This window comes from Crinia signifera, chromosome 4 (assembly GCF_055691185.1).
Source record: "Crinia signifera chromosome 4, ASM5569118v1, whole genome shotgun sequence".
Lineage (NCBI taxonomy): Eukaryota > Metazoa > Chordata > Amphibia > Anura > Myobatrachidae > Crinia > Crinia signifera.
The window spans coordinates 288860998-288888055 of NC_139220.1; the positions used below are offsets into that span (position 1 = coordinate 288860998).

Genomic DNA, 27058 nt, shown 5'->3' on the forward strand with positions numbered 1-27058 from the left:
GTTCGGGCATTCAGGGTCACCGTTATGATCCAGCTTTTTCCCCCCTGGGGATATCTCGTCCCACAGCCTCTCCTTCGCCGCGGTGTACTTTCGACCGGCTGGCGTTGCTTCCTGCACACCGCGCCCGCCTGTCTCGTCCCCACGTACGTCACCAGGCTGCGCCGGGCTCTCAGGTCTCGCGGGGCTTTCCACCGGTCTCCAAGCGGCGCCGCTGTAACCCGGCTCAGACTTCCAGAGATTAGCTCCTGCCGCTTTCACTTTTCTGGCATGTATACTCCGAAATCAGAGGTGGGGAGATGTGCTCAGGATACCTTCTTTACATCGTGGAGCGGGAGAGAGTAACGCACACGTCCTACTCCCTACATTCCGTGGTCACGCCCCCCCTCTGATGGTTGTGTACTTTTACACAAGCTGAGGATCAGTGATGCCCCCAGCGGGGGCCGGCAGAGGAGGAGACCCGGCAATATTTTGGGTACAACATGAAGTGTAAACAGGATACAAGGTACTGCAACGCGGCTTGTAACACAAGTTCAGTGACCAGGGCTGGACTTGAGATTTTGGTATGAAAGGGGTAGAAGCCTCCCCACATCTCTCTGCAATGTCTCACTCTAACAATATATATCTGGTGCAATGCCTCACAATAAACTCTCTGCACTTATGCATCACCGTACCCTAATCCTCTATAGGTGACCTTCAATTCTCTGTATGTAATGCCCACTACAACCAACTTTAATTAAGTCTTGCCACTAGGGCCTTATTAAGGCTGTTGGGGGCCCTGTGGCAACTAATGCTGCTTAGACCAGGTATTTAAAAGTTTTTTTTTTTTTTAAACGGGTCAGAGCAAGTTTAACCCCTTTCACATCGCATGTAAATACCTGGTCTAAAGCAGGTTTGCGGTGTGAAAGCAGCGATGGGGAGAGAGGGGATCAGGCACCAGAGCCCGCACCTAGACTGCCAGCAGGAGCTCCCGCACTGCAGGCAGGAAGGAGAGCTGCAGGATGCTGGAAGGGCAAGGGTAGGGGGTCTGACAGTGAGCAGTAGCTGATCTGCTCTGAGCCAGCGCAGTGCATATTTAATGAGCTGGACGCTGATTACATATGTACATATGTAATGAGCGACCGGCTCATTTAATATGCGCTGCTCTGGGGTCCAATAGTGTTCACTGCTGCCTGGGTACCGTTTCAGACCCATTCAGACAGCAAAAAAAACGGGTAGGACCCTGCTTTTTTACCGTTTCCAAAAAAACGTTTTTTTTGAAACGGTAAAATCACTCTGCACCTTTCAGTCCGCACATATTAGCATTTTCAAACAGTTAAAAATCGGCGGAATACCATTTTTTTAGTGCGGTCTGAAAGGGGCATTAGTTGTGGGAGCCCCTCCAATAAAATAGCTTCTCACCCAGGCATTTCAATATGGTCACACAGCCCAAATATATGCGACACAGTGCAGACGCTTTACCCCAGTGACACTGTAGAGGTCACTAGTGAGCTACTGTTGTGTGCTGTTTGCATGTTCAGTGCATGCATTACCTCGAGCAGTGGTTCCCAAACTTGTATGAATCACGGCACCCCCTGAGTATCAGGATTTTTTCATGGCGTCCTTAGGGCAAATGTTTCTCATTGATAAAATCAGAAAAAAAAATTAAGTAAATTTTGTTTATATCTCATCCTCAGTGTCAGTTATGTGGTAATGGACAGAATTTACTTCTGTTTGTCAATATTTTGCCAATTACATTGGTCATAAATAATTTTTCCATGGATGTGGACTACCAATCCAGGGAACCCCTGCAAGTCCCCCAAGGTACCAAGGCACACAGTTTGGGAACTAGTGACCTAGAGCCTGGTGGTGGTGGTGGTGGGGGTTTCAAAGGGGTGCCTACCTCATTACCCCTCCCTTAACCCAGCCCTGCTCCCCACAGACTTCTGCATGTAAACTAATCTTATTGTAAGCCAAAATTCAACTTTTTCTAGTTACATTTCATTAAAAGTACAGTATTCAATGCGGCCGGCGAGGGGGTTAAACGGCGGTCACTCACCTTATTCAATGCTCCGGATGATGGCAAGGATTCCCCAAACAGTGAGGCTCATGGCTAATACAGGGAGCCCGCTGCATTTAGCTGCGAGCCTCGCTGTTTTGGCGGCCGCCCACGTCATTTCCACATCACGAGGTGGAAACGGTGTGTGCAGGGGGTCAGTTAAATACTGACCGTGCGAGCTGTGACAATCCGCAAAAAGCATTGAATATACCACTATGCCTCTTTACAACCTCACAGTAACTATTTTATTGTAAATCTATGTAACTAAACCTAAATACACCAATTTGGCTACTAACTGCAAAAAGATAAAAAAGTATCTTTAAAGGCCCCATCCACTAGTCAGATTTGGCCTGTTTTCTTACGATTTAGATGGATCTGAGGGACTGATCTGAAGAAAACAGGCAGAAAGTGTCACTATAATCCCCTGTAGCAATCTCCCACTGCAGCTACCCATAGCTAAGGTATTACCCTGTGTTCTAGGTCACTGAGCCAAGGTCTTGGTGACCACATTCCAATCATATTAAGAGGGTTACAAGACCTCTAGTGGGCTGTGCAGGGCTACTTATACAGCTGTTTCTGTAGCAAGTGCAAACAATGCTATAAATGAACCCATGTTATAAGAACATACCCCTTTAAAAGATTTTACAGACCCAAAGGGTGAGATTTAATAGGATGAGAGATTCAGAAAGTGAGAGATTCGGTAAGAAATCTCCAGTTTTTTTAAAGCGGCAATTATTTACACTGCAACATCAAACTGGTGTTGCCGTGTAAATGATTGCCGCTTTAAAAAAACTGGAGATTTCTTCCCAAATCTCTCACTTTCTGATTCTCTCATCCTATTAAATCTCACCCAAAGTGTTCCTTCCCATAAACAAATTTCTTGTTATAAGAACACCCCCACGTTATAAGAACACCCCATGTCTGTCTCATAGTACATTTGCTGAATTTTGACTTTTTCTGCAAATCTTTGGGCTAAAACGTTTTTCCTTCTGCTTTAGACTGATGAATAATTCCACATGCTCCTGTGCAAATGGATGATGTTTCCTAAGACATACATGCACACATACTACAATGCAACACACCTAAATATACAAAATATCTATAGACCAGAGTCATCCTGAGATCAAGGATGGTCAGATAGTGGATACAGGCAGACAACAGTTTGCATTCTGGGTGGGGAAATTCTGATAATTGTAGATGCTCAAAACTAAATGTTGACTGACATCACTTTGAGGGGGAAATTAAGGAAATTTACTGCCTATCCTTGGTTCGTCCTCACCAGAAGAAAACCAATTCAGTCTTCAATGTATCTATAGGAAATCCTGAGAAATCGGGCCAAATTGGATGTGTCTGACATCCTCCTCGGGTCCAATGTGTGGTCCCGTGTGCATCGGGCCCAAGCATGAGGTGGACATTCTGCCTGTCCAACCTCTGACTCTGACCCCCTCTCGGTGGCCGGGAACATACATTGCATGTATAGAGTCCCAAGAGGCTCAGGGGTGTCGGATGGCCATACACTGCTGCCTATGGCCATACACTGCTGCCTATGGCCATACACTGCTGCCTATGGCCACCTTAAGTACTTTGCTGCCTATCCTCAGTTGGACCTCACCAAGAATACTTTTAACCTAACCTTGTTCAGCTAGTTTGGCTACACCAAGCATACAACTAATGTATTTTCCTGCCTCCACTCATTTTGTCTATATCAGGAATACAAGTTCTTCCTGCCTAACCTCAGTTTGGCTTCACCAGGAATACAACTAAGGGGTAAATTTACTAAGATGGGAGTGGATATAAGAAGTTCACCATAGTAACCATTCATATTCTACTTCTTATTTATGAAGCACCTTCTAGAAGATAATATATGGAATCTCATTGGTTACTATGGGCACAATCCCATCTTCAATAGAACTTCCATCTTAGTAAATATGCCTTTCTTCCTATTCTCAGAATTGCTACACCAGGAATAAAAGTAAGTTTTTTTTCTGCCTCTTCTTAACTTGACCTCACTATATAATAAGTATGTGCTTACTGCCTAGCCTCAGTTTAACCGCACTATATAATTCCGTATATACTCGAGTATAAGTCAACCCGAATATAAGCCGAGGCACCTAATTTTAAAAACAAAAAACTGGGAAAACGTATATTGACTCAAGCGGGACCCTCACTCGAGTATAAGCTGAGGGGGGCTTTTTCAGCATAAAAAATGTTCTGAAAAAGTAGGCTTATACTCGAGTATATATGGCAAGTATGTGCTTACTGCCTAGCCTCAGTTTAACCGCACTATATAATAAGTATGTGCTTACTGCCTAGCCTCAGTTTGACCGCACTATATAACAAGTATGTGCTTACTGCCTAGCCTCAGTTTGACCACAGAAGGCAAGTGCTTCCTAACATCAGTTTGGCTCCACCAGGAATACAACTACAGTTATGGCCATACACACACAGATTTATCTGCAGATCTGTCTGATTGGAACAAAAACATGGTCATGGAGGAGAGCAAATGACAGTTGACCATTTGCTTGGAAATACTGGAAAACTGACAAACTGTCACTCATCCATAACCATGTTTTTGTTCCAACCAGCCAGATAAAGATAAATCTTACTAGTGTATGGGCACCAAGGGTTTTCTGCCTTCCCTCAACCTGAGAGGATCATACAAAGTATATACAGTACCAAGGAACTGTATAATCTATCCTCAGTAGGACCATACGAGATGGTGAAACCAAGGAGCTTTTCTGCACAACCCTCTAGATTTACATGTGCCCTAGAAGAGGCAGATGTATTAATCATATTCATGTAAAGGGGTGTCCTTGTAACTGGAGTTCCTTTATAGTAACGGGAATGGCCTGGCTGTAAAATTTACTTAAAGGGGTGTTCTTGTAACAGGTTTAGATCAGTTAGACAGCTCACACAGCAACACAGAAAGAAAGGGAGTTAATCTCAGACACCTGTAGGGAGAAGAGTGAAGTCAGAGAGATAGTGCGTGTTGTACGGTGGTGTGGGATCCGCCTGCTCACAAAGGAAGCCGTTAGAAGTGACAAAAGCCTACAATGTAAAGACAACTTTGTCACCAGATCATGAGATGTGGGGTGGAGACTGGTGGAGTTTGTCTCTTCCCAAAGAGTGACACAAACAAAGGGGATATAGAAGGCACCTATAGGGGAGGGAGATGTTTACATGGAGCTACATGGGATATATAGGAATAAACATATTAAACAATAATCTAAAACTAAAAAGGATTTTAAAAATGGAGCATGCCTTACGGGCTGTATGAAACAGCAATGATGGAGTTATAAGAAATGTTATACAGTGAAAATAAGAAGTTCTATGAACTAATATGAGTACTTATAGGAAGAGGGAATATGGAGGCATAGGAGGAGTTACAAGGAGTAGTAGAGGGAGGTACCATATAAAGAAATCAATATGGAGTAATATGAATAGTAATTATAGGGAGTAAACATTGGAGAAATTAAATAGGTGGCGATAAAGTGAGAAAAAGGGGGAGGGATTATGGGGAGATGTTACATGGAATAGGAGGAATTTTACGGAACAGTTAAATTACATAATAAAAATGATAGGGATAGATTATATTGATAATAGAACAAGTTATTTGTAGAATGTATTTGGAAATAAGAGAAGTCATAAGGTGATCAAATTGGAAAAAATAGGACTATTTATAAGGATTGGTCAAGGCACAAAAGAGGTGATGGGGTAATAGGAGGATATAGGGAGAGGGTATATGGAGTAATAGGGGATGTACAGGGAGAGGGTATATGGGGTAATAGGAGGAGATATAGGGAGAGGGTATATGGGGTAATAGGAGGAGATATAGGGAGAGGGTATATGGGGTAATAGGAGGAAGTACAGGGATAGGGTATATAGGGTAATAGTGGGATATATAGGGAGAGGGTATATAGGGTAATAGGAGGAGATATAGGGAGAGGGTATATAGGGTAATAGGAGGAGATATAGGGAGAGGGTATATGGGTTAATAGTAGGAGATATAGGGAGAGGGTATATGGTGTAATAGGAGGAGATATAGGGAGAGGGTATATAGGGTAATAGGAGCAGGTATAGAGAGAGATTACAGTGTATGGAGCAAAATTAGGAGTTACAAGGGGAGATATTATGAGCCTAATAGGAAGAGATATAAGTAGAAATTCAATGGAATAATAGTAGGAGATTTAGGTAGAGTTTACAATATAGATTATTAGTTCTAGGAGGATGCTACAGTATATGAATAAAAAAAGGAGGAGATATAGGGAAGGTTAAACAAAGCAATCTGAGAACAGGGAAAGGAAACAATGCATTGTGTTAACAAGAAAAACTTCAGGGAGAGGTTACAGTATACAGTGTGGAGTAACAATAGGAGATCTAGGGTGAAGTTACAGTATATGGAGTAACAATAAGAGTTGTAGGCAGAGGTTACTACATATGGAGTAACAGTAGGTGTTGTAGGAAGAGGTTACTGCATATGGAGTAACAATAGGAGTTGTAGGGAGAGGTTACAGTATATGGAGTAACAATAGGAGTTGTAGGGAGAGGTTACAGTATATGGAGTAATAGTAGGTGTTGTAGGCAGAGGTTACAGTATATGGAGTAATAGTAGGTGTTGTAGGGAGAGGTTACAGTATATGGAGTAACAGAAGGTGTTGTAGGCAGAGGTTACAGTATATGGAGTAACAGTAGGTGTTGTAGGGAGAGGTTACAGTATATGGAGAAATAGTAGTGTTGTAGGGAGAGGTTACAGTATATAGAGTAACAGTAGGTGTTGTAGGGAGAGGTTACTGCATATGGAGTAACATTAGGAGTTGTAGGGAGAGGTTACAGTATATGGAGTAATAGTAGGTGTTGTAGGCAGAGGTTACAGTATATGGAGTAATAGTAGGTGTTGTAGGGAGAGGTTACAGTATATGGAGTAACAGAAGGTGTTGTAGGCAGAGGTTACAGTATATGGAGTAACAGTAGGTGTTGTAGGGAGAGGTTCCAGTGTATGGAGAAATAGTAGTGTTGTAGGGAGAGGTTACAGTATATAGAGTAACAGTAGGTGTTGTAGGGAGAGGTTACAGTATATGGAGTAACAGTAGGTGTTGTAGGCAGAGGTTACAGTATATGGAGTAATAGTAGGTGTTGTAGGGAGAGGTTACAGTGTATGGAGTAACAGAAGGTGTTGTAGGCAGAGGTTACAGTATATGGAGTAACAGAAGGTGTTGTAGGGAGAGGTTACAGTATATGGAGAAATAGTAGTGTTGTAGGGAGAGGTAACAGTATATAGAGTAACAGTAGGTGTTGTAGTGAGAGGTTACAGTATATGGAGTAACAGTAGGTGTTGTAGGGAGAGATTACTGCATATGGAGTAACAGTAGGTGTTGTAGGGAGAGGTTACAGTACATGGAGTAACAGTAGGTGTTGTAGGGAGACGTTACAGTATATGGAGAAATAGTAGTGTTGTAGGGAGAGGTTACAGTACATAGAGTAACAGTAGGAGCTGTAGGGTGAGGTTGCAGTATATGGAGTAACAGTATCAGTTGTAGGGAGAGGTTACAGTATATGGAGTAATAGTAGGTGTTGTAGGCAGAGGTTACAGTATATGGAGTAATAGTAGGTGTTGTAGGGAGAGGTTACAGTATATGGAGTAACAGAAGGTGTTGTAGGCAGAGGTTACAGTATATGGAGTAACAGTAGGTGTTGTAGGGAGAGGTTACAGTGTATGGAGAAATAGTAGTGTTGTAGGGAGAGGTTACAGTATATAGAGTAACAGTAGGTGTTGTAGGGAGAGGTTACTGCATATGGAGTAACATTAGGAGTTGTAGGGAGAGGTTACAGTATATGGAGTAATAGTAGGTGTTGTAGGCAGAGGTTACAGTATATGGAGTAATAGTAGGTGTTGTAGGGAGAGGTTACTGCATATGGAGTAACATTAGGAGTTGTAGGGAGAGGTTACAGTATATGGAGTAATAGTAGGTGTTGTAGGCAGAGGTTACAGTATATGGAGTAATAGTAGGTGTTGTAGGGAGAGGTTACAGTATATGGAGTAACAGAAGGTGTTGTAGGCAGAGGTTACAGTATATGGAGTAACAGAAGGTGTTGTAGGCAGAGGTTACAGTATATGGAGTAACAGTAGGTGTTGTAGGGAGAGGTTACAGTATATGGAGAAATAGTAGTGTTGTAGGGAGAGGTTACAGTATATAGAGTAACAGTAGGTGTTGTAGGGAGAGGTTACTGCATATGGAGTAACATTAGGAGTTGTAGGGAGAGGTTACAGTATATGGAGTAATAGTAGGTGTTGTAGGCAGAGGTTACAGTATATGGAGTAATAGTAGGTGTTGTAGGGAGAGGTTACAGTATATGGAGTAACAGAAGGTGTTGTAGGCAGAGGTTACAGTATATGGAGTAACAGTAGGTGTTGTAGGGAGAGGTTCCAGTGTATGGAGAAATAGTAGTGTTGTAGGGAGAGGTTACAGTATATAGAGTAACAGTAGGTGTTGTAGGGAGAGGTTACAGTATATGGAGTAACAGTAGGTGTTGTAGGCAGAGGTTACAGTATATGGAGTAATAGTAGGTGTTGTAGGGAGAGGTTACAGTGTATGGAGTAACAGAAGGTGTTGTAGGCAGAGGTTACAGTATATGGAGTAACAGAAGGTGTTGTAGGGAGAGGTTACAGTATATGGAGAAATAGTAGTGTTGTAGGGAGAGGTAACAGTATATAGAGTAACAGTAGGTGTTGTAGTGAGAGGTTACAGTATATGGAGTAACAGTAGGTGTTGTAGGGAGAGATTACTGCATATGGAGTAACAGTAGGTGTTGTAGGCAGAGGTTACAGTATATGGAGTAATAGTAGGTGTTGTAGGGAGAGGTTACAGTATATGGAGTAACAGAAGGTGTTGTAGGCAGAGGTTACAGTATATGGAGTAACAGTAGGTGTTGTAGGGAGAGGTTCCAGTGTATGGAGAAATAGTAGTGTTGTAGGGAGAGGTTACAGTATATAGAGTAACAGTAGGTGTTGTAGGGAGAGGTTACTGCATATGGAGTAACATTAGGAGTTGTAGGGAGAGGTTACAGTATATGGAGTAATAGTAGGTGTTGTAGGCAGAGGTTACAGTATATGGAGTAATAGTAGGTGTTGTAGGGAGAGGTTACAGTATATGGAGTAACAGAAGGTGTTGTAGGCAGAGGTTACAGTATATGGAGTAACAGTAGGTGTTGTAGGGAGAGGTTCCAGTGTATGGAGAAATAGTAGTGTTGTAGGGAGAGGTTACAGTATATAGAGTAACAGTAGGTGTTGTAGGGAGAGGTTACAGTATATGGAGTAACAGTAGGTGTTGTAGGCAGAGGTTACAGTATATGGAGTAATAGTAGGTGTTGTAGGGAGAGGTTACAGTGTATGGAGTAACAGAAGGTGTTGTAGGCAGAGGTTACAGTATATGGAGTAACAGAAGGTGTTGTAGGGAGAGGTTACAGTATATGGAGAAATAGTAGTGTTGTAGGGAGAGGTAACAGTATATAGAGTAACAGTAGGTGTTGTAGTGAGAGGTTACAGTATATGGAGTAACAGTAGGTGTTGTAGGGAGAGATTACTGCATATGGAGTAACAGTAGGTGTTGTAGGGAGAGGTTACAGTACATGGAGTAACAGTAGGTGTTGTAGGGAGACGTTACAGTATATGGAGAAATAGTAGTGTTGTAGGGAGAGGTTACAGTACATAGAGTAACAGTAGGAGCTGTAGGGTGAGGTTGCAGTATATGGAGTAACAGTATCAGTTGTAGGGAGAGGTTACAGTATATGGAGTAATAGTAGGTGTTGTAGGCAGAGGTTACAGTATATGGAGTAATAGTAGGTGTTGTAGGGAGAGGTTACAGTATATGGAGTAACAGAAGGTGTTGTAGGCAGAGGTTACAGTATATGGAGTAACAGTAGGTGTTGTAGGGAGAGGTTACAGTGTATGGAGAAATAGTAGTGTTGTAGGGAGAGGTTACAGTATATAGAGTAACAGTAGGTGTTGTAGGGAGAGGTTACAGTATATGGAGTAACAGTAGGTGTTGTAGGCAGAGGTTACAGTATATGGAGTAATAGTAGGTGTTGTAGGGAGAGGTTACAGTATATGGAGTAACAGTAGGTGTTGTAGGGAGAGATTACTGCATATGGAGTAACAGTAGGTGTTGTAGGGAGAGGTTACAGTACATGGAGTAACAGTAGGTGTTGTAGGGAGACGTTACAGTATATGGAGAAATAGTAGTGTTGTAGGGAGAGGTTACAGTACATAGAGTAACAGTAGGAGCTGTAGGGTGAGGTTGCAGTATATGGAGTAACAGTATCAGTTGTAGGGAGAGGTTACAGTATATGGAGTAATAGTAGGTGTTGTAGGCAGAGGTTACAGTATATGGAGTAATAGTAGGTGTTGTAGGGAGAGGTTACAGTATATGGAGTAACAGAAGGTGTTGTAGGCAGAGGTTACAGTATATGGAGTAACAGTAGGTGTTGTAGGGAGAGGTTACAGTGTATGGAGAAATAGTAGTGTTGTAGGGAGAGGTTACAGTATATAGAGTAACAGTAGGTGTTGTAGGGAGAGGTTACAGTATATGGAGTAACAGTAGGTGTTGTAGGCAGAGGTTACAGTATATGGAGTAATAGTAGGTGTTGTAGGGAGAGGTTACAGTGTATGGAGTAACAGAAGGTGTTGTAGGCAGAGGTTACAGTATATGGAGTAACAGAAGGTGTTGTAGGGAGAGGTTACAGTATATGGAGAAATAGTAGTGTTGTAGGGAGAGGTAACAGTATATAGAGTAACAGTAGGTGTTGTAGGGAGAGGTTACAGTATATGGAGTAACAGTAGGTGTTGTAGGAAGAGATTACTGCATATGGAGTAACAGTAGGTGTTGTAGGGAGAGGTTACAGTACATGGAGAAACAGTACGTGTTGTAGGGAGACGTTACAGTATATGGAGAAATAGTAGTGTTGTAGGGAGAGGTTACAGTACATAGAGTAACAGTAGGAGCTGTAGGGTGAGGTTGCAGTATATGGAGTAACAGTATCAGTTGTAGGGAGAGATTACAGTATATGGAGTAACAGTAGGTGTTGTAGGGAGAGATTACTGCATATGGAGTAACAGTAGGTGTTGTAGGGAGAGATTACAGTATATGGAGTAATAGTAGGAGTTGTAGGGAGAGGTTACAGTATATGGAGTAACAGTAGGAGTTTTAGGAAGAGGTTACAGTATATGGAGTAACAGTAGGTGTTGTAGGGAGAGGTTACTGCATATGGAGTAACAGTAGGTGTTGTAGGGAGAGGTTACAGTATATGGAGTAACAGTATGAGTTGTAGGGAGAGGTTACAGTATATTTAGTAACAGCAGGAGTTGTAGGGAGAGGTTACAGTATATGGAGTAACAGTAGGTGTTGTAGGAAGAGGTTACTGCATATGGAGTAACAGTAGGTGTTGTAGGGAGAGGTTACTGCATATGGAGTAACAGTAGGTGTTGTAGGGAGAGGTTACTGCATATGGAGTAACAGTAGGTGTTGTAGGGAGAGGTTACAGTATATGGAGTAACAGTAGGTGTTGTAGGGAGAGGTTACTGCATATGGAGTAATAGTAGGTATTGTAGGGAGAGGTTATAGGGTATAGGAGTAACAGTAGGTGTTGTAGGGAGAGGTTACTGCATATGGAGTAACAGTAGGTGTTGTAGGGAGAGGTTACAGTATATGGAGTAACAGTAGGAGTTTTAGGGAGAGCTTACAGTGTATGGAGTAACAGTATGAGTTGTAGGGAGAGGTTACAGTATATGGAGTAACAGTAGGGGTTTTAGGGTGAGGTTACTGCATATGGAGTAACAGTAGGTGTTGTAGGAAGAGGTTACAGCATATGGAGTAACAGTAGGTGTTGTAGGGAGAGGTTACTGCATATGGAGTAACAGTAGGTGTTGTAGGGAGAGGTTAGAGTATATGGAGTAACAGTAGGTGTTGTAAGGAGAGGTTACTGCATATGGAGTAACAGTAGGTGTTGTAGGGAGAGGTTACTGCATATGGAGTAACAGTAGGTGTTGTAGGGAGAGGTTACAGTATATGGAGTAACAGTAGGTGTTGTAGGGAGAGGTTACAGTATATGGAGTAACAGTAGGTGTTGTAGGGAGAGGTTACAGTATATGGAGTAACAGTAGGTGTTGTAGGAAGAGGTTACTGCATATGGAGTAACAGTAGGTGTTGTAGGGAGAGGTTACTGCATATGGAGTAACAGTAGGTGTTGTAGGGAGAGGTTACAGTATATGGAGTAACAGTAGGTGTTGTAGGGAGAGGTTATATGGTATAGGAGTAACAGTAGGTGTTGCAGGGGTTACAATACATGTAGAAATAAAAGACGTTATAAGGATAGTTTGGAATATATAGAATATTAATAGGAACTGATGGAGAATGTGGAAATAGATGAGGAGTTTTAGTAATCAGTGGGGGATCTATGGAACAATCGGGTGACATAAAGGTAATACTGAGCAAAACAATGAGGATAGAATCGATGTAAGGAGTTACATGGAAAAATTATTTACAGCAATAAGAGAAATGTCATATCTTATAAGTTACACCCACAGAGAATGCTCCAGCCGTCCGTTTTCCTGTATCAATAGACAGGTCTGTGCACAGGCGGAAGGAGAGACCAGATTAATGGCGTTAGTAATCAGAGTGCGGCACAGAGCAGAGAGATGAGAGGTTAATCATCACCACAGGGTGCTGTATGTTATCAGCGAACACCACAAACCCCCCCCCCCCCCCCCCATCACCTGATCGCTGAGCATGTTCCCAAATCCTCAGGGGGCAGCCAGACCATCTGAAAGTGTACTAGGTCCAAATATTACGTACAGTACATGTGTATCCATGTTGATGCATTTACATCTGATCCAGTATAGCTCCATGTGTATAAATCCATATGTGTACACTTTTGTCCATATATGCATATTCTGTGTGTATATTATTGTGCCTGTCAGGACAATCTATGTGCAGACAGTGTGTACATTTTACATAAGGTGCTGAACTACCTTTATACCCTTCCCTGACAGATATATAAGTGCTGCAAGGGAGTTGGCGTTCCTTTCCTTATAAAGAGGGTGAGGAAGGCAAAACATAAATATAAAGAAAATAAAATGATATATAATTAAATTAAGAAGGAGAGTGACATAGAGAGTGGGAGAGAGGCGCTGAGCGGAGGGAAGAGAGTGAGAGAATAGGGGAAAGCTGAGGGGAGTAATTGAGGTAGGCCAGGTTTCTGGGGTTGCTATGGAAACATGACGGGGATAAGAGGAGGGGAGTGAGGAATGAAGGGCGGCTGGAGGTTGCAGAGTATTGCACCACTAAACCTTTATCTGCCATGATCCTGCTAATACAAAGGAAAGCAACACGTCACTAACCCCTTCTCTGCCAGAGACCTTGTTATACCTTCCCGAAGACTGGACCAATGACCTCCTTCTCTGCCAGACATCTTAAAGTGGCTGCTCTTTCATTACCTTCACTTAATAACTTAGAGAAACCATAGGTGCCTCATTAAACATTCCTCCAGGATACATGACTTGGCTGAATAAAGTTATACAGTATTATTCCTGCAAATGTCTCAGTCTCTTCTAAAGCTCAGAAATGCTGAACTCATCAGTACAGTCTCCTGATCTAGCACCTGACCTTCCATTTACCATATCTGTATACCTGCCGCACACCCCTAACCCAACTACAGCACTACATCCTCTCTCTCTTTCTCTCCCAGTGTTGTGGGGACATTCAGGATTTTATACTGGTTCATATAAACTCCAGCTCTTGTAATCCTTAAAAAGCGAAAGGGATTAGCGGGTAATAGGGTCAGCGAGGGGGAACAGAGGAGGGGGGTGGAGAGAAAAGGAAAAATTAGGATTCCGACATTAATTATGGGCGGAATTAACGAGTCACCGTGAGGGTAACAGGAAGGGACCAATGAAAATTACCTTTTTGCTCCACTTCTATTCACGCATCAGAAAAAAAGAGAGAGAAAAATATCAAATGAAAAAAGAGGATAGGAAAAAGGAGAGAAAGATATTCATGAGTGTCATTACCAAACCTTCCCACACCACCACTTAAGGTATTATGAATTCTACCCCTCCCTCCACCCCCAAATGCCCCCACCACACAAGACAATTCCAGATCTATATACCCATTGTGTGATGTTGGGAAAGGGCGGCACTCTTGCGTTACCGATGGAGGGTCCTGCAAAGAGAGAGAGGTGGCTAGAGAGGGGTTGGGTTAGGGTACAGCGGGGTCATGACGGTGAGGATGATTGGCACAAGAAAGACCGGATGTAAGAGATACGATATAGACCAGTTGTACTCAAATGCATTCTTCAGCAGTCCATGTTTTAGGGTTATCCCTGCTTGCGCACAGATGGTACAATTATCCCGACTGAGGTACTAAATAGGTTTCCTGTGCCTATGCACGGATAGCCTTATAACCTGGACTGTTTGGGTGCTTGAGGATTGTGTTTGGGAACCACTGGTATAGAGAATGGAGGAAAGGGGGAGATATATGATAAAAGGGTAATATAAGGTGACACGCAGGGTGGATTCCACTGACAGGACCTGTAAAAGATGTATAAATGGATGGGGGGGGGGGGGGGGGGATAAGAGACGGGTAAAAAGATGGAATAAGTGGTGGGGCATGGGATTGGGAAAGACAAAGTAGCTCCAGGACACAATTATTTTAACATTAGGAACAGTATAGCGATAATCTGGAAACTAATGGTATTTACTAAAACAAGAGGGACAAGAGAATGGAATGGGGGTAAGGTGCTATCCAAAGTGAGGATATGTAACAATGTGACCATGTGAATGCAAGAACCATGAAGGAAGCAAGAGGAAAATATGAAGGCAATAAGAGTTTGTACAGGGGTAGGGAGGTGGGGGGGGGGGGGGGGGGGGGTAAATATGTTGGCTCGGGAGATGAGGAGATGGAAAGAGGGGGAAGAGATTTCAGCAATTGGGGACATTACAAGACCACAATGGCTATGGAGGGAGTTTCCAAAGTGTGATGATTAGAAAACAAGTCCATGGCTTCCAAGGCTCTGTAAGCGGAAATGGGAGAAGAGATGGATGGAGAAGAAGCGGTCAGAGGATAAGGGATGGAGAACTGGGGAAAAGGGGCTAATGACCGGGGGAGATTCAGGGGGAAACATACTCAAGGAATCTGCAATACAAAAGTTATTATTGATATTTACTGACAAGCAAAGTTAGAAACAGGCCGAGAATCTAAAATAGACCAAGATTTAGCAGAAGGTGCTAAGGTTTAGCGATCCTTATCTCACAGCCATGGAAATAGGAATTATAAAGTGCTAAACCCTGCCACCATCTGATAACTCCGGGGCAGAGGAATATAGAGAGATGAAGACAAGGAGAGAGAAAGAGGGAGAGAGAGAGCGAGAGAGAGAGAGAGAGACAGCGGGCGAGCAAATATCTGACTCAGAAGCAAAACTGAGAAATGTCATTCAGGCTGACAGATGAGACAATTACATATAAACGAGACACACAGAAAAATTGAGACAGCCAGCTTAAGGCAGACGAGAGAAGTGAGAGACAGGCAGAGGGAGAGAGAGAGAGAGAGAGAGAAAGAAAGAAAGAGAGCATGACTGCCTTGGCAGAACGTCCTGGGGATAGAAGGGTTATATTAATGAGCCGAGCCTGGAATGGAAAGCAAAGGGTTAAATGTTTTAAATCCACAATGCATCTTCCCTCTCCCATAGCTCAGTGCCTAAAAGAGGGGCCTGCAGAGACCCGTCAGTCTGCAACCATGGGGTGCGCAGAGCACTATAACTGTTGAACATGTAATATGTAGAACACTATAACATGTAATATGTGTGTCCACAGAACAATATCACTACAGTACATGTCATGTGTCTTATCATCACTAAATAACAATTCACATGCAAACAAGTGTTCCTTGTGTGTCTGTGTGTGATGTGCATAGTGTATAGCAGTAGTGGATGTGCTGTAACATGAATCAAGAGGCCAGTGTGTTGCAGACTACAGTGATACCTTTTACATCCAGGTAGATGACGTGAGCTTAGAACCGTCAGAGTACTGTATGTGCCAGCATTGTGTAAGGGCATACAGACATTTATGCGTTATATTCCTACAAAGTGTATGCTTACACAAAAGACACAATGCTATATATATGTTTACCCTATGAACTTCGATGCCTGCCCTCTATGTCATACTTGCCTACTTTTACTGTCGCAAAATGTTGTGTGTGTGTAGGGGGGGGGGGGGCAATGATGACATCACTAGGCCCCATCCCCATGCTTCCCCCCCTCCAAATGCCATGATTTGCAGGCCCACAGAGAGGGGGTGGGGCTTGAATTACACAAAATGTCGCTACTCTTGTCATTTGAGACCCTCAAATTCCGGCGGGTGCTAACCCGATTTTTGGGAGCCTTCCGGCCATTCTGGGAGGGTAGGCTAGCCTGCTCTATGTACTGTTTATGAATGTACCATCAGTATCTTTTATCTACACTATGTACTGTATCTTATGAACTTTCCATGGGGACAATCAACATAATGGCAGTATTCAATGAGAATTTTGACGATGTGCAGCTAATCCTGTTTAGGATTCGCTGCACATTAGCCACTGCCCGCCACGTTCCGGAGCCTCGCCGGCTCCAGTATTCAAAGAGTCAGGGGCTCACTGCCCCTGACCGGCGAATTTTAACTCCTGCGGCGATGCCGCAGGGAGCATGAGGACGGCGGCAGGCAGGGAGATGGAAGTCTCCCTGCCTGCCCCAGAACGTTTGTGGGGGGGTGGTGGGCTCCCCGGGAGCCAGGCAGCACAGGCTGCCCCCCGGGATAGCCAACAGGGGACCGGGTATTCACTATACCCGATCGTGCATATGTAATGATCGGGTGCAGTGAATATATGAATATCTAATGAGCGGCTCAGCTCCCGGCCCCCTGCTGGCTGCTGTGTAAAAAAAAGAAATATATATTTTTTTTTTAATTAAATATATATTCATGTGCTTACAGCACATGAATAAAAATAGCATGCCCCTTCACAGAATAAAATTCCTGATTTTTTGACACCAAATGTAAAAAACAAAACACTTTATTTTAAAAGTTCACATTCCACTTCACCATAAAAAGATAGCGATTGCTACTCGGTGAATCATGGCGATAAAAACCTTGAAATGTATTCGCCATCTGGTCATTGAATAGGGTGATTCACCGTTTTAGTCAAAAAAAATCGCCTTACAGCACGAAAATAGCACAAAATCGCCATAAAACATGGCGAATCAGCCTCATTGAATACTGCCCATAGTCTGTAATGTGCTCCAATTTGCCGCAATATGCAGCTGTGTGTGTATTTGTCATATACTATATGGTACACTGTACATTGTTGATATTTGTAAACACCTCTATAAAAGCAATGAAAGATTTGTGATTTAGTTGTGCAATGAGTGGCATTTTGCTACCTTGTACAGTATGTATGTACTGTATACTATTTACCTTCCATGTATGTACTCTATGTTCCTTCTATGCATAGCAAATGTATGTTATGTTGTGTCTAAGGAAACGGTAAGTTACAGTGTTTTCTAGGAAATGGTATGTTACAGTGTTTATTTGTAAATGGTATGTTATGGTGTTGTCTAGGAAACTGTATGTTACAATGTTATCTAGGAAATGGTATGCTACCATGTTTTTTTGGAAAACAGTGTTTCTTAGGAAATAGTTTATTACTGTGCTTTCTAGGAAATGGTGCATCGCAGTGTTTCCTTGGAAATGGTACGTTACGGTGTTGTCTAGGAAACTGTATGTTACAATGTTTTCTAGGAAATGGTATGTTACAGTGTTTCTTAGCAAATGGTATGTTGAGGTGTTTTCTAGGAAATGGTATGCTATGGTGTTCCTAGGAAAACAGTATTTCCTAGGAATGGTACATTACAGTGTTTTCTAGGAACTGGTATGTTACTGTATTTTCTAGGAAACGGTATGTTCCAGTGTTTCCTAGGAAACGATATGTTTTAGTGTTTCCTAGGAAATGGTATGTTACAGTATGTTGTAGGAAACAATATATTACAATGTTTCCTTGGAAATGGTATGTTACAGTGTTTTCTATGTATCCTATGCATGTTTCAAAGTACATAGGGGTGAGGCAGTCAGCTGAGCATGGGAAGATTGGGGGGGGGGGGGGGGGCAGAGGAGATGACGCTGGGTAGGGGCAAGTGGCATATCCTCAAAATTGTGTTCTGGCAGACCTGTCCCTGCCAATCAATGCCAAGATTACAGGTATTTTGAGGCAGGATCGCGGCGATGAGATTCATAGTAGATCCCGTCATCATCCACCTCAACTGCAAGAGGCCTATGTGCATGGACTGTGGTGGGTGGCTGGCCCGGGAGACTTGACCATAGTTTTCAGCAACCTCCTGACCATTCCGGCAGAGTAGGCAATTATGAATATTTTATGTGTGTACCTTATGTACCTCGGAGGTATGTGTGTGCTCTATGTAGTTACTATGTACTGTATGTACCTTCTATGTATGTATCCTATGTATGTGTATACCTTATGTACCTTCACTGTATGTATCTTCTATGTGTATGCCTTTTGTATTAAGTATGTATTCTATATACCTTCTATGTATGTACATTCCATTGATGTGCTTACTATCTGTGTGCCATAAGTATCTTTTATACATGTTACTGCATATATGTATGAATCCTATGTGTCCTGTATCTGTATACATGTAACATATGTGTCTTCTATGTATGTACTTTGTAAACATGTATCTTCTATGTATGTACCTTATGAATTATCTATGTATTGAATATAAACCATGTACATCTACATATGTACACTATACATGTTTACCTTAACCCCTTCCTGACAGAGCCAGTTTTTGCGTTCCTGACAGAGCCATTTTTTTCAAATCTGACATGTTTCACTTAAGTGGGGATAACTTTTTTTTGCTTTAACTTATCCCAGTGATTTTGAGATTGTTTTCTCGTGACACATTGTACTTCAAGTTAGTGGTAAATTTGGGTCGATACAGTCTGTGTTTTTTTGTGAAAAATACCAAAATGTCGTGAAAAAATGGAAAATTTTGCAATTTGCAAAATGTCACATTTTCTGCTTGTGAGACAAATAAACATACCACTCAAAATAGTTAATAACTAACAAAGACCATGGGGGAAATTTACTAAAGGAAATTTGTAAAAAATATGTGTATTTGTATCCAAAAATACACTTATTTTTGACATTTACTATCCCAAAAATACGGCAATTCGTATTCGTATTGATAGCACATCAATACGACTACGAATTGCCGTATTTTCGGGATAGTATATGTCAAAAATAAGTGTATTTCTGGATACAAATACACCTATTTTTTTTACTAATTTAATTTAGTAAATTTCCCCCCATATGTCTACTTTATGTTGCAATCATTATTTCAACCTCCTTTTCATTTTTTTGGACACTAGGAGGCTTCAAATATGAATAGCAAATTCTCAAATTTTCAAGAAAATTTCAAACTCTGATTTTTTTAGGGACCAGGTCAGTTATGATGTGACTTTGAGTGACTTGTATGTGAGACACCCCCATAAATGATGCCATTTCAAAAACTGCACCCCTCACAGTATTCAAAACAGCATTTTGGAAGTTTGTTAACCCTTTAGGTGTTTCACAGGAATTAAAAGAAAGTGTAGGTGAAATTTCAAAATTTCATTTTTTTTGCAGATTTGCAATTTTAATACATTTTTCTAAGGAACACAGTAGATTTTACTAGAGAAATGTGACTAAAAATTGATTCCCCCAATTCTTTGGTTTTCATAAATATCCTATATGTGGCCCTAGTGTGCACGGTGACCAAACCACAGGCTTCATAATAGAAGGAGCACCTACTTGATTTTGGAGCCTCCTTTTTATGAGATTATTTTTTAGGCACAATGTAGGTTTCTAGGCACCATAAGATGCTAAAAGTTAGGTACCCCCCCACAAGTGACCCCATTTTGCAAACTACACCCTTCAGGGAATTCATCTAGGGGTATAGTGTACATTTCAAACCCCCAGGGGTTTCACCAATTGTGGTACAACTGGGCAGTGAAAATGAAAAAAATTAATTTTTCATTTTCACAGCTCAGTTGTATCAAAATTGGTGAAACCCCGGGGGGTTTGAAATGTACACTATACCCCTTGATGAATTCCCTGAAGGGTGTAGTTTGCAAAATGGGGTCACTTGTGGGGGGGTTCCACTGTATGGGTGTTTCGGGGGTCATTCAACCAGAATCTGTGCTGCAAAATCCAAAAATCACTCCTTCCCTTCTGAGTCCTGCCATGCACCCAACTGGTATTTTTTGGTCACACATGAGGCATTGCCGTACTCGGGAGAAATTGGGGCACAGATTTTGGGGTGCTTTGTCTCCTTCATTCCTTGTGAAAATGAAAAATTTTGAGCCAGATCTGCATTTTTGTGTAAAAAAATGTAATTTTTTACAGAAAAATGCAGTTCTTGCTCAAAATTTTTTATTTTCACAAGGAATGAAGGACACAAAGCACCCCAAAATCTGTGCCCCAATTTCTCCTGAGTACGGCAATGCCTCACGTGTGACCAAAAAATACCAGTTGGGTGCATGGCAGGACTCAGAAGGGAAGGAGTGATTTTTGGTGGTGGAATGAATGGTGGGTGCTATGTCGCATTAGCAAGACCCCCGAAGCACCAATACAGTGGAACCCCCCCACAAGTGACCCCATTTTAGTCACCAGCTTTGGGAGGGGGGCTGGCGCTGTGGCTGGCGGGGGGGTGGGAGGGGTGCTGGTGCTGCGGCAGCCGGGTGGGTGGGAGGGAGGGGGGCTGCCGGGTGGGAGGGGGGGGGGGGGGGGCTGGCGATCGGTGCGGTATATACACACACACACACACACACACACACATATATATATATATATGTGTGTATATATATATATATATATATATACATATATATACACACACATATATATATATATATATATATATATATATATATATATATATAGTTTTTCAGTGCATATATTTATTTTTTTTACTTTTTCTGCAGCTTGATGCTGCTGCTGCTGCTGCGGGGGGGAGGGGGGAGGAGGTCAGCGCTGCGTGCGCTTCAGACGCTCCGGGGGAGCTGCTGCTGCTGCCGGGTGAGTGCCCGGCGGGTTGGAGGGGGGGCTGCACATCGGAGGTGATCGGTGCTGTACTTGACAGCACCGATCACCACCGATCCCTGTGTTACCGAGCGGCTTAGCCGCCGGTAACACAGGAAACGCTGTGAATGGCTGTTCAGATTTGAACAGCCAATCACAGCGATCGCCGACCGGGAGGGGCACCCCTGCCCCCCCTGGGCGGCGAGGGGGGATGTCTGCTGTCAGGGACAGCAGACATCACCTAACTGTCACTGCGTCTCTAGACGCAGTGACAGTTAGAAGTCATGACGTACATGTACGTCAAATGTCGGGAAGGGGTTAAGTAACTTCTACGTTTGTACCCTTTGTACCTTCTATGTATTTACCTTATACTGTATGAACCTTCTATGTATGTACCTTATATGCTTGTACACTGTGTACCTTTTCTGTATTTACTCAATGTATTTTCTACAGTATATGTACCCTCTTATATATTTACTCTAGATACCATCAATATGTGTGTCCAATGTACCATCTATGTACAGTATGTCCCCTATGTATGTAGAATGTGTACCGTCTATGTATGTACCGTATATACCTTCTATGCATATACTTTATGCACTGCCTATGTATGTACCTTTATATGTGGTGACTAAAAAAGAACAGAGGACAGATTATCACATGAATGCCACCTACCTTGTGCTGTTTTTGATAAGGTGTAGTGGGTTGTTCCAAAATGAACCATATGGCTCTGGATTGGATCAGAGCAGCAGCTAGACCAACATGTAAAGCGTTCCGCCACTTTGGAACACCCCACTTGGACATTCCCTACTCTCTGCTGCTGCGGGATGCTACCATTAGGCACTAGCCGAGGCTAATGTAAAAATCCTCCTTAAGGACACAAATTACAGATGTGCCTTCTTAAGGACACAAATGACAGATGTGGGGGTAACCCCATGCCCACAGACATAAGATCTAGAAAACAAACTGTGGGAGTTCTTTGTCAGATAATGCTCATTACAAAGAATGTTTGTTAAAATATGTGCTGATTAATAATTCCATGTTAGTGCTGAACAGCATATGTCTCATCAGTTCATGTTAAATTATAGATGTGAACTGGGTGATGAATGAATATGTAATGCAATATGTATAAAGTGAGATCCCCAGGTTACTCATCTCTATTCTATTCTTTTTTTTGTTGTGGTTTTTTTTCTAAGGGGTTTTCTAATTTTTGGACAGGTATTTGAGCAGGCCTCTGTATGGTTATAAATACATAGAATTTGGCAGCAGATAAGAACCACTTGGACTATCTAATCTGCCCATGTATACGCACATTACTTACTTGCTATTGTTAATTTTTGTTGGGAGCCAATTACTCTACCAATATATTTTTAGATTGTGAGAGAAAACCTGGAGTACCTTGCGGAAACCCACTTAAACACGAGGAGAATATACAAACTCCACACAGGTAAGGCCATGGTGGGTTTGTACCCAAACCCAGTAATGCTATTCATTACAATTTCCATGCTGCCCCCAAGGTACATAGGGAGCTTTGCTTGGGTTGCCCCCTAGACTCACTTGCGCTCCGTTCCCCTTCAAGCTTATGTGCAGAGTTTGCAGTGTAAATGTCTGCCCTGTAAAACTGTATGCAGCAGATGACTGAGTACAAGGTATGGTCAATCACCTTCCACTTTATGTCAGGAGGGTTAATGTATTAATATTTGAGGGGAGATTCATAAAGCATGGAGAGATAAAGCACCAATCAATCAGCTCCTGTTATTTTTTAACTATAGCCCGTACATTACAGCTATAAGCTGACTGGTTGAAACTTTACCTCTCTCTCACCAAGCTCCCCCAGGTCCCCAACGCAGTCCCTCACCTCCATTCTCCCCCCCTAACCCTGCCTGTCTCCCTGAAGCGGAGACAGGTACGGTTCCCGTCCCCCGCCGACAGGAAACTGGGACGTGCGATGTAGTGTCCGCACGCCAGTGGGGGTGGTCTGGCGAGCACTAGCACTCTATGTCTGGTTTCATTGAGAGGTAAAGTCCTCCCCTGCGAACAGGTGGTGGGTTTGATCCTTCACGAGGTGAGTTTGATGATGGAGCTGGAGAGGAGGAGGTTGTTCCAGATTGTGGCGCAAACTGAACCCCCCTTAGTGGGTGGTGGATGACCTGTTCTCTCTAGTCTTGGGATCTTTCTATCCTTTCTCACTTTTTCAGTTTGATTAGATGTTATGGAAATGTGTTTTTTTTTATAGGAAGGGTTTGCATATACCTAAAACTGTGACTATCCTTTACTTAAATTATATTTAATGTTGGTGTTGTCCAGAATAAGTGGTTGGTGTATGGTGTGAGTGAGGGAGTGTTTGTGGATGGATGTGTGAGTGAGTGATGGTGTAGGGTGTATGAATGGAGGGTAAATGTTGGTATGAATGATTAACCAGTCAAGTAGGGAAGGATGAGGGGTTTCTTTGTGCAGGATGGAACAATTGCAGTTAAATTATATTAAGGGTTTCTATGTTTTCATATGTATGGTTTATATTCAGATTTATGGTTTATATTCTTATGTATGTTTAGATTAATTTTCTGTTATTTATACGTATGTGTATATATTTATATATTTTTGTATAAAAAGTTGCAAGTGCTTAATAAAACATGCCCAGCACTGTATGTTGTGTTGTTGATGCTGCCGAGATCTCTCTTTCCTTTCAGTGCTTCTTCCACTCCTTTTCTCCCTTTTTACACCAATTTACTGATCTGTCTATTTCTTTTATCAGCACTTGATTTTATTATATACATTATCCTTAGTACGGGCTTTTGCTTTTCCTGTTTTATTATCATACTTTTTAGGATGTCATCACATTTTCTCCTCTACAGAGGATGTTTTTCCTGTATGTGGCCCATGAATCCCTGTGGATCTTTTACCATCTTAATATCGGATTAGCACATACAGTATGTGCAGACTGCGCAAAACCCTTATATGTTTGTGGAAGTATGTTGGCCCTTACCTTTAGTAAGAATGTATTTATGCCCACTAGATTTTTTATACAAATATGTTTAATCACCTGATGAAGGCAAGAATTTACAAAAGCATGACAATGGAATGGCATAGGAATTAGATGTGGATGTCACTGTGAAAGGTGATTAACACAATGGGACAGATGTATTAAGCCTTAACAAGAGATAAATGCAAGGGTAATAAGGGGTGAGATTCTCTAAGCAAAAAATGTGGTAAAAACCCGGTTATCGGGGTTTTTACCGCATTTTGGGATGCTGTAAGCATCCCCCGCTGGGTTACCGCGGCGGGGGGCATCGCCAGAAAAATCTGGCGATGCCCCATAGAAGCCAATGGGCTTCTACCGCAACCCTCCGCCGCCCCGCGCCGACCCCCGCCGCCCTGCATCGCCCCCTCCCCCCTCACCTGTGCCCGGACCTGTGACCTCCTCCCTGCACTGATCCTCTTCCGGGTGCAGGGAGGAGGAGAGCCCGGCGCAGCAGCAGCAGCGCCGGGTGTGTGAGGGAGGGGGAAGCCGCTGGGACCTGCTGGGACCCGGCGACTGTCACCGCAAAGGACAGCTCTTAACGCAAGAGCTGTCCTTTGCCTTAATTATCGCATATGTTACAACATATGCGATAATTAAATATGCGATGGGCGGCGAAGAGGGGCGGAGATTCTTAGAGAATCTCCCCCAAGGAGAGATAAACATCCAGCCAATCACCTTCTAACTGCCATGTTACAGGCTGTGTTTGAAAAAAGTCAGTAAGGAGCTGATTGGCTGGACGTTTATCTCTCTTTATCACCCTTGCATTTATCTCTTGTTAAGGCTTAATACATCTGCCCCAGTGAATCTAAATAGATATACATACAGTACATACAAACAAACAAACAAACAAACAAACAGTGATTGTTGTAAAGAAGAGGTGGAAATAATCTTGAATGAACAGTATTTATGTTATGAATCTCTAACCCAAAGCAATATGCTGATTGTTGTAGTGTCCGCTCAGAGAACTGTCCGAGTTGTAATGTCCATTTTATATCTACACTGTTATACATTTTTCGTTATGGATGATGTGATGCCGTACTGGGTGATTATGAGAGGTGTTGGTATTTTCATTATGAGATGCTATGTGACGAGAATACGGGAAATAGCCGATGTGTTTGGAAAATGTCAATGTACTGGAGCCCTCTGGAAATAACATAACTGACACTGGTGGGAGGGGTCAGAGTTCAGACCGTCATTACATTCCGACATCACATCATTTCGGATCAACCATAATAGGTGTTCCCATGGTTTTAAGAACAGGGTAGGTAAAGGACCATATGAAGTGGTGACGGAAGAAACAGTGTTGTATAATAGTAGCAGAGCAGTGGACAGTAATTCTATTATAATGCTGGAGTAATAATATCAACCCAAAAATGATACCAGGACAATGGTACAGCATTATTACATCAAAGTCATAGAGGCAAATACAGCAGTGATAAAGGTCATACTGTATGATTAACTGAAGCTAAAATAAATACAGTGAAAGTATGATGGAACAATGTAGTATAATAATGGCATAACTCATCTGCAATAGTAAAAAAACAAAAAAAAGAAATACACTGTAAAACCATGTAGAAATCGAAGAAGAAAATGATAGTGATAGAAAAGAACAGTGTCAAAATAAAAAAAAGAGACTGCTGCAATATGATTTTGTACGAAAAATTGAAAAAAAATTGTGATAATGGCAGAGTAATAAATAACAGTGTACAAATAGCAGGGAGATAAGGGAAAATTTAATAATAGCAGCGTAATAAAGAAGAGTATAATAATGGCAGGTTAAGAAGTATAGCATACAAATGAAAGGGTAATAAACAACAGTGAACTGTTATAATGACAGGGTAATAAAGAATACTGTAATAATGGCAGGACAATAAAGGACAGAGTAATAAAGAATAATGTCACAATGACATGAAAAATAAAAGGACACTAATAATGGCACAGTAATAAAGTACAGTGTAAGAACGGCATGGTAATAATGAATAATGTTATAATGGTAATGTGAGAAAGAACAGTGTAATAATAACTGAGTAATAAGCAACATGGTAATACTACAGGGTAATAAAGAACAGTGCAATAATAAAAGTGTAATAATGGCAGCATAATAAAGAAAAGTGTAAAAATAATGACAGGGCAACAAAGAACAGTGTTGTAATGGCAGGGCAATAAAGAACAGTGTGATAACAGCAACCTAAGAAAGGTCAATGTATTAATGTCAGAGTAATAAACAACAAAATAATAATAACATCAGTAATTATGGTAATGTGAGAAAGAACATGTCAGAGTAATATACACCTGAGTAATAATATCAGGGTAATAAACAACAGTGTAATAATGGTAATGTGAGAAAGAACAGTGTAATGATGGCAGGGTATTAAAACAATGTGTAATAATAGCAGCAAAGTAAAGTCCAGTGTAATAATGACAACACAAGAAAGACTATTGTAATAATGTTAGCGTAATAAACAACAGAGTAAAGCTGGGCACACATTAACTGATTATTTTTAATGATATATATGGTAATAATATTTTCATGCATATCGCCTAGTGTATACAGACTATACAGTTAACGATGTGCACTCCTGAGGGTCATTATTGAACCTCTCTGTCTTCGGTACATGCAGTAAAATTCAGACTACATTGTCAATGGCAGCTTGCTCCTGGATGTGGTCACAGAACCATATCGTTAACGGTATCATTTGATGTGTATGCACTATATGGTTGTCCAGAAGTTCCAGGCTGTACAAGGGAAATCATTAGCGGTATCGTATAATCTGTACTGTTGGCTAAAGTGTACCCAGCTTAATAATAGCAGGGTAACAAAGGACAGTGAAAAAAATGGTAATGTAA

The 27058-nt window shown here is 41.9% G+C and overlaps 1 protein-coding gene across 2 annotated transcripts in view; it reads right to left on the reverse strand.

The window, feature by feature from the left end:
* Positions 1-27058, reverse strand: part of ADGRL1 (adhesion G protein-coupled receptor L1) — a 270982-nt gene that overhangs the window by 64703 nt on the left and 179221 nt on the right. Inside the window, exon 5 of one of the 2 annotated variants that reach the window (XM_083184976.1) lies at positions 13989-14003. The exons of the other annotated variant lie outside the window; for it this stretch is intronic. Within the exon in view, the coding sequence (XP_083041102.1) occupies positions 13989-14003 (15 nt within the window). The remainder of the gene's footprint in view (positions 1-13988; positions 14004-27058) is intronic. 2 annotated transcript variants of the gene reach the window in all.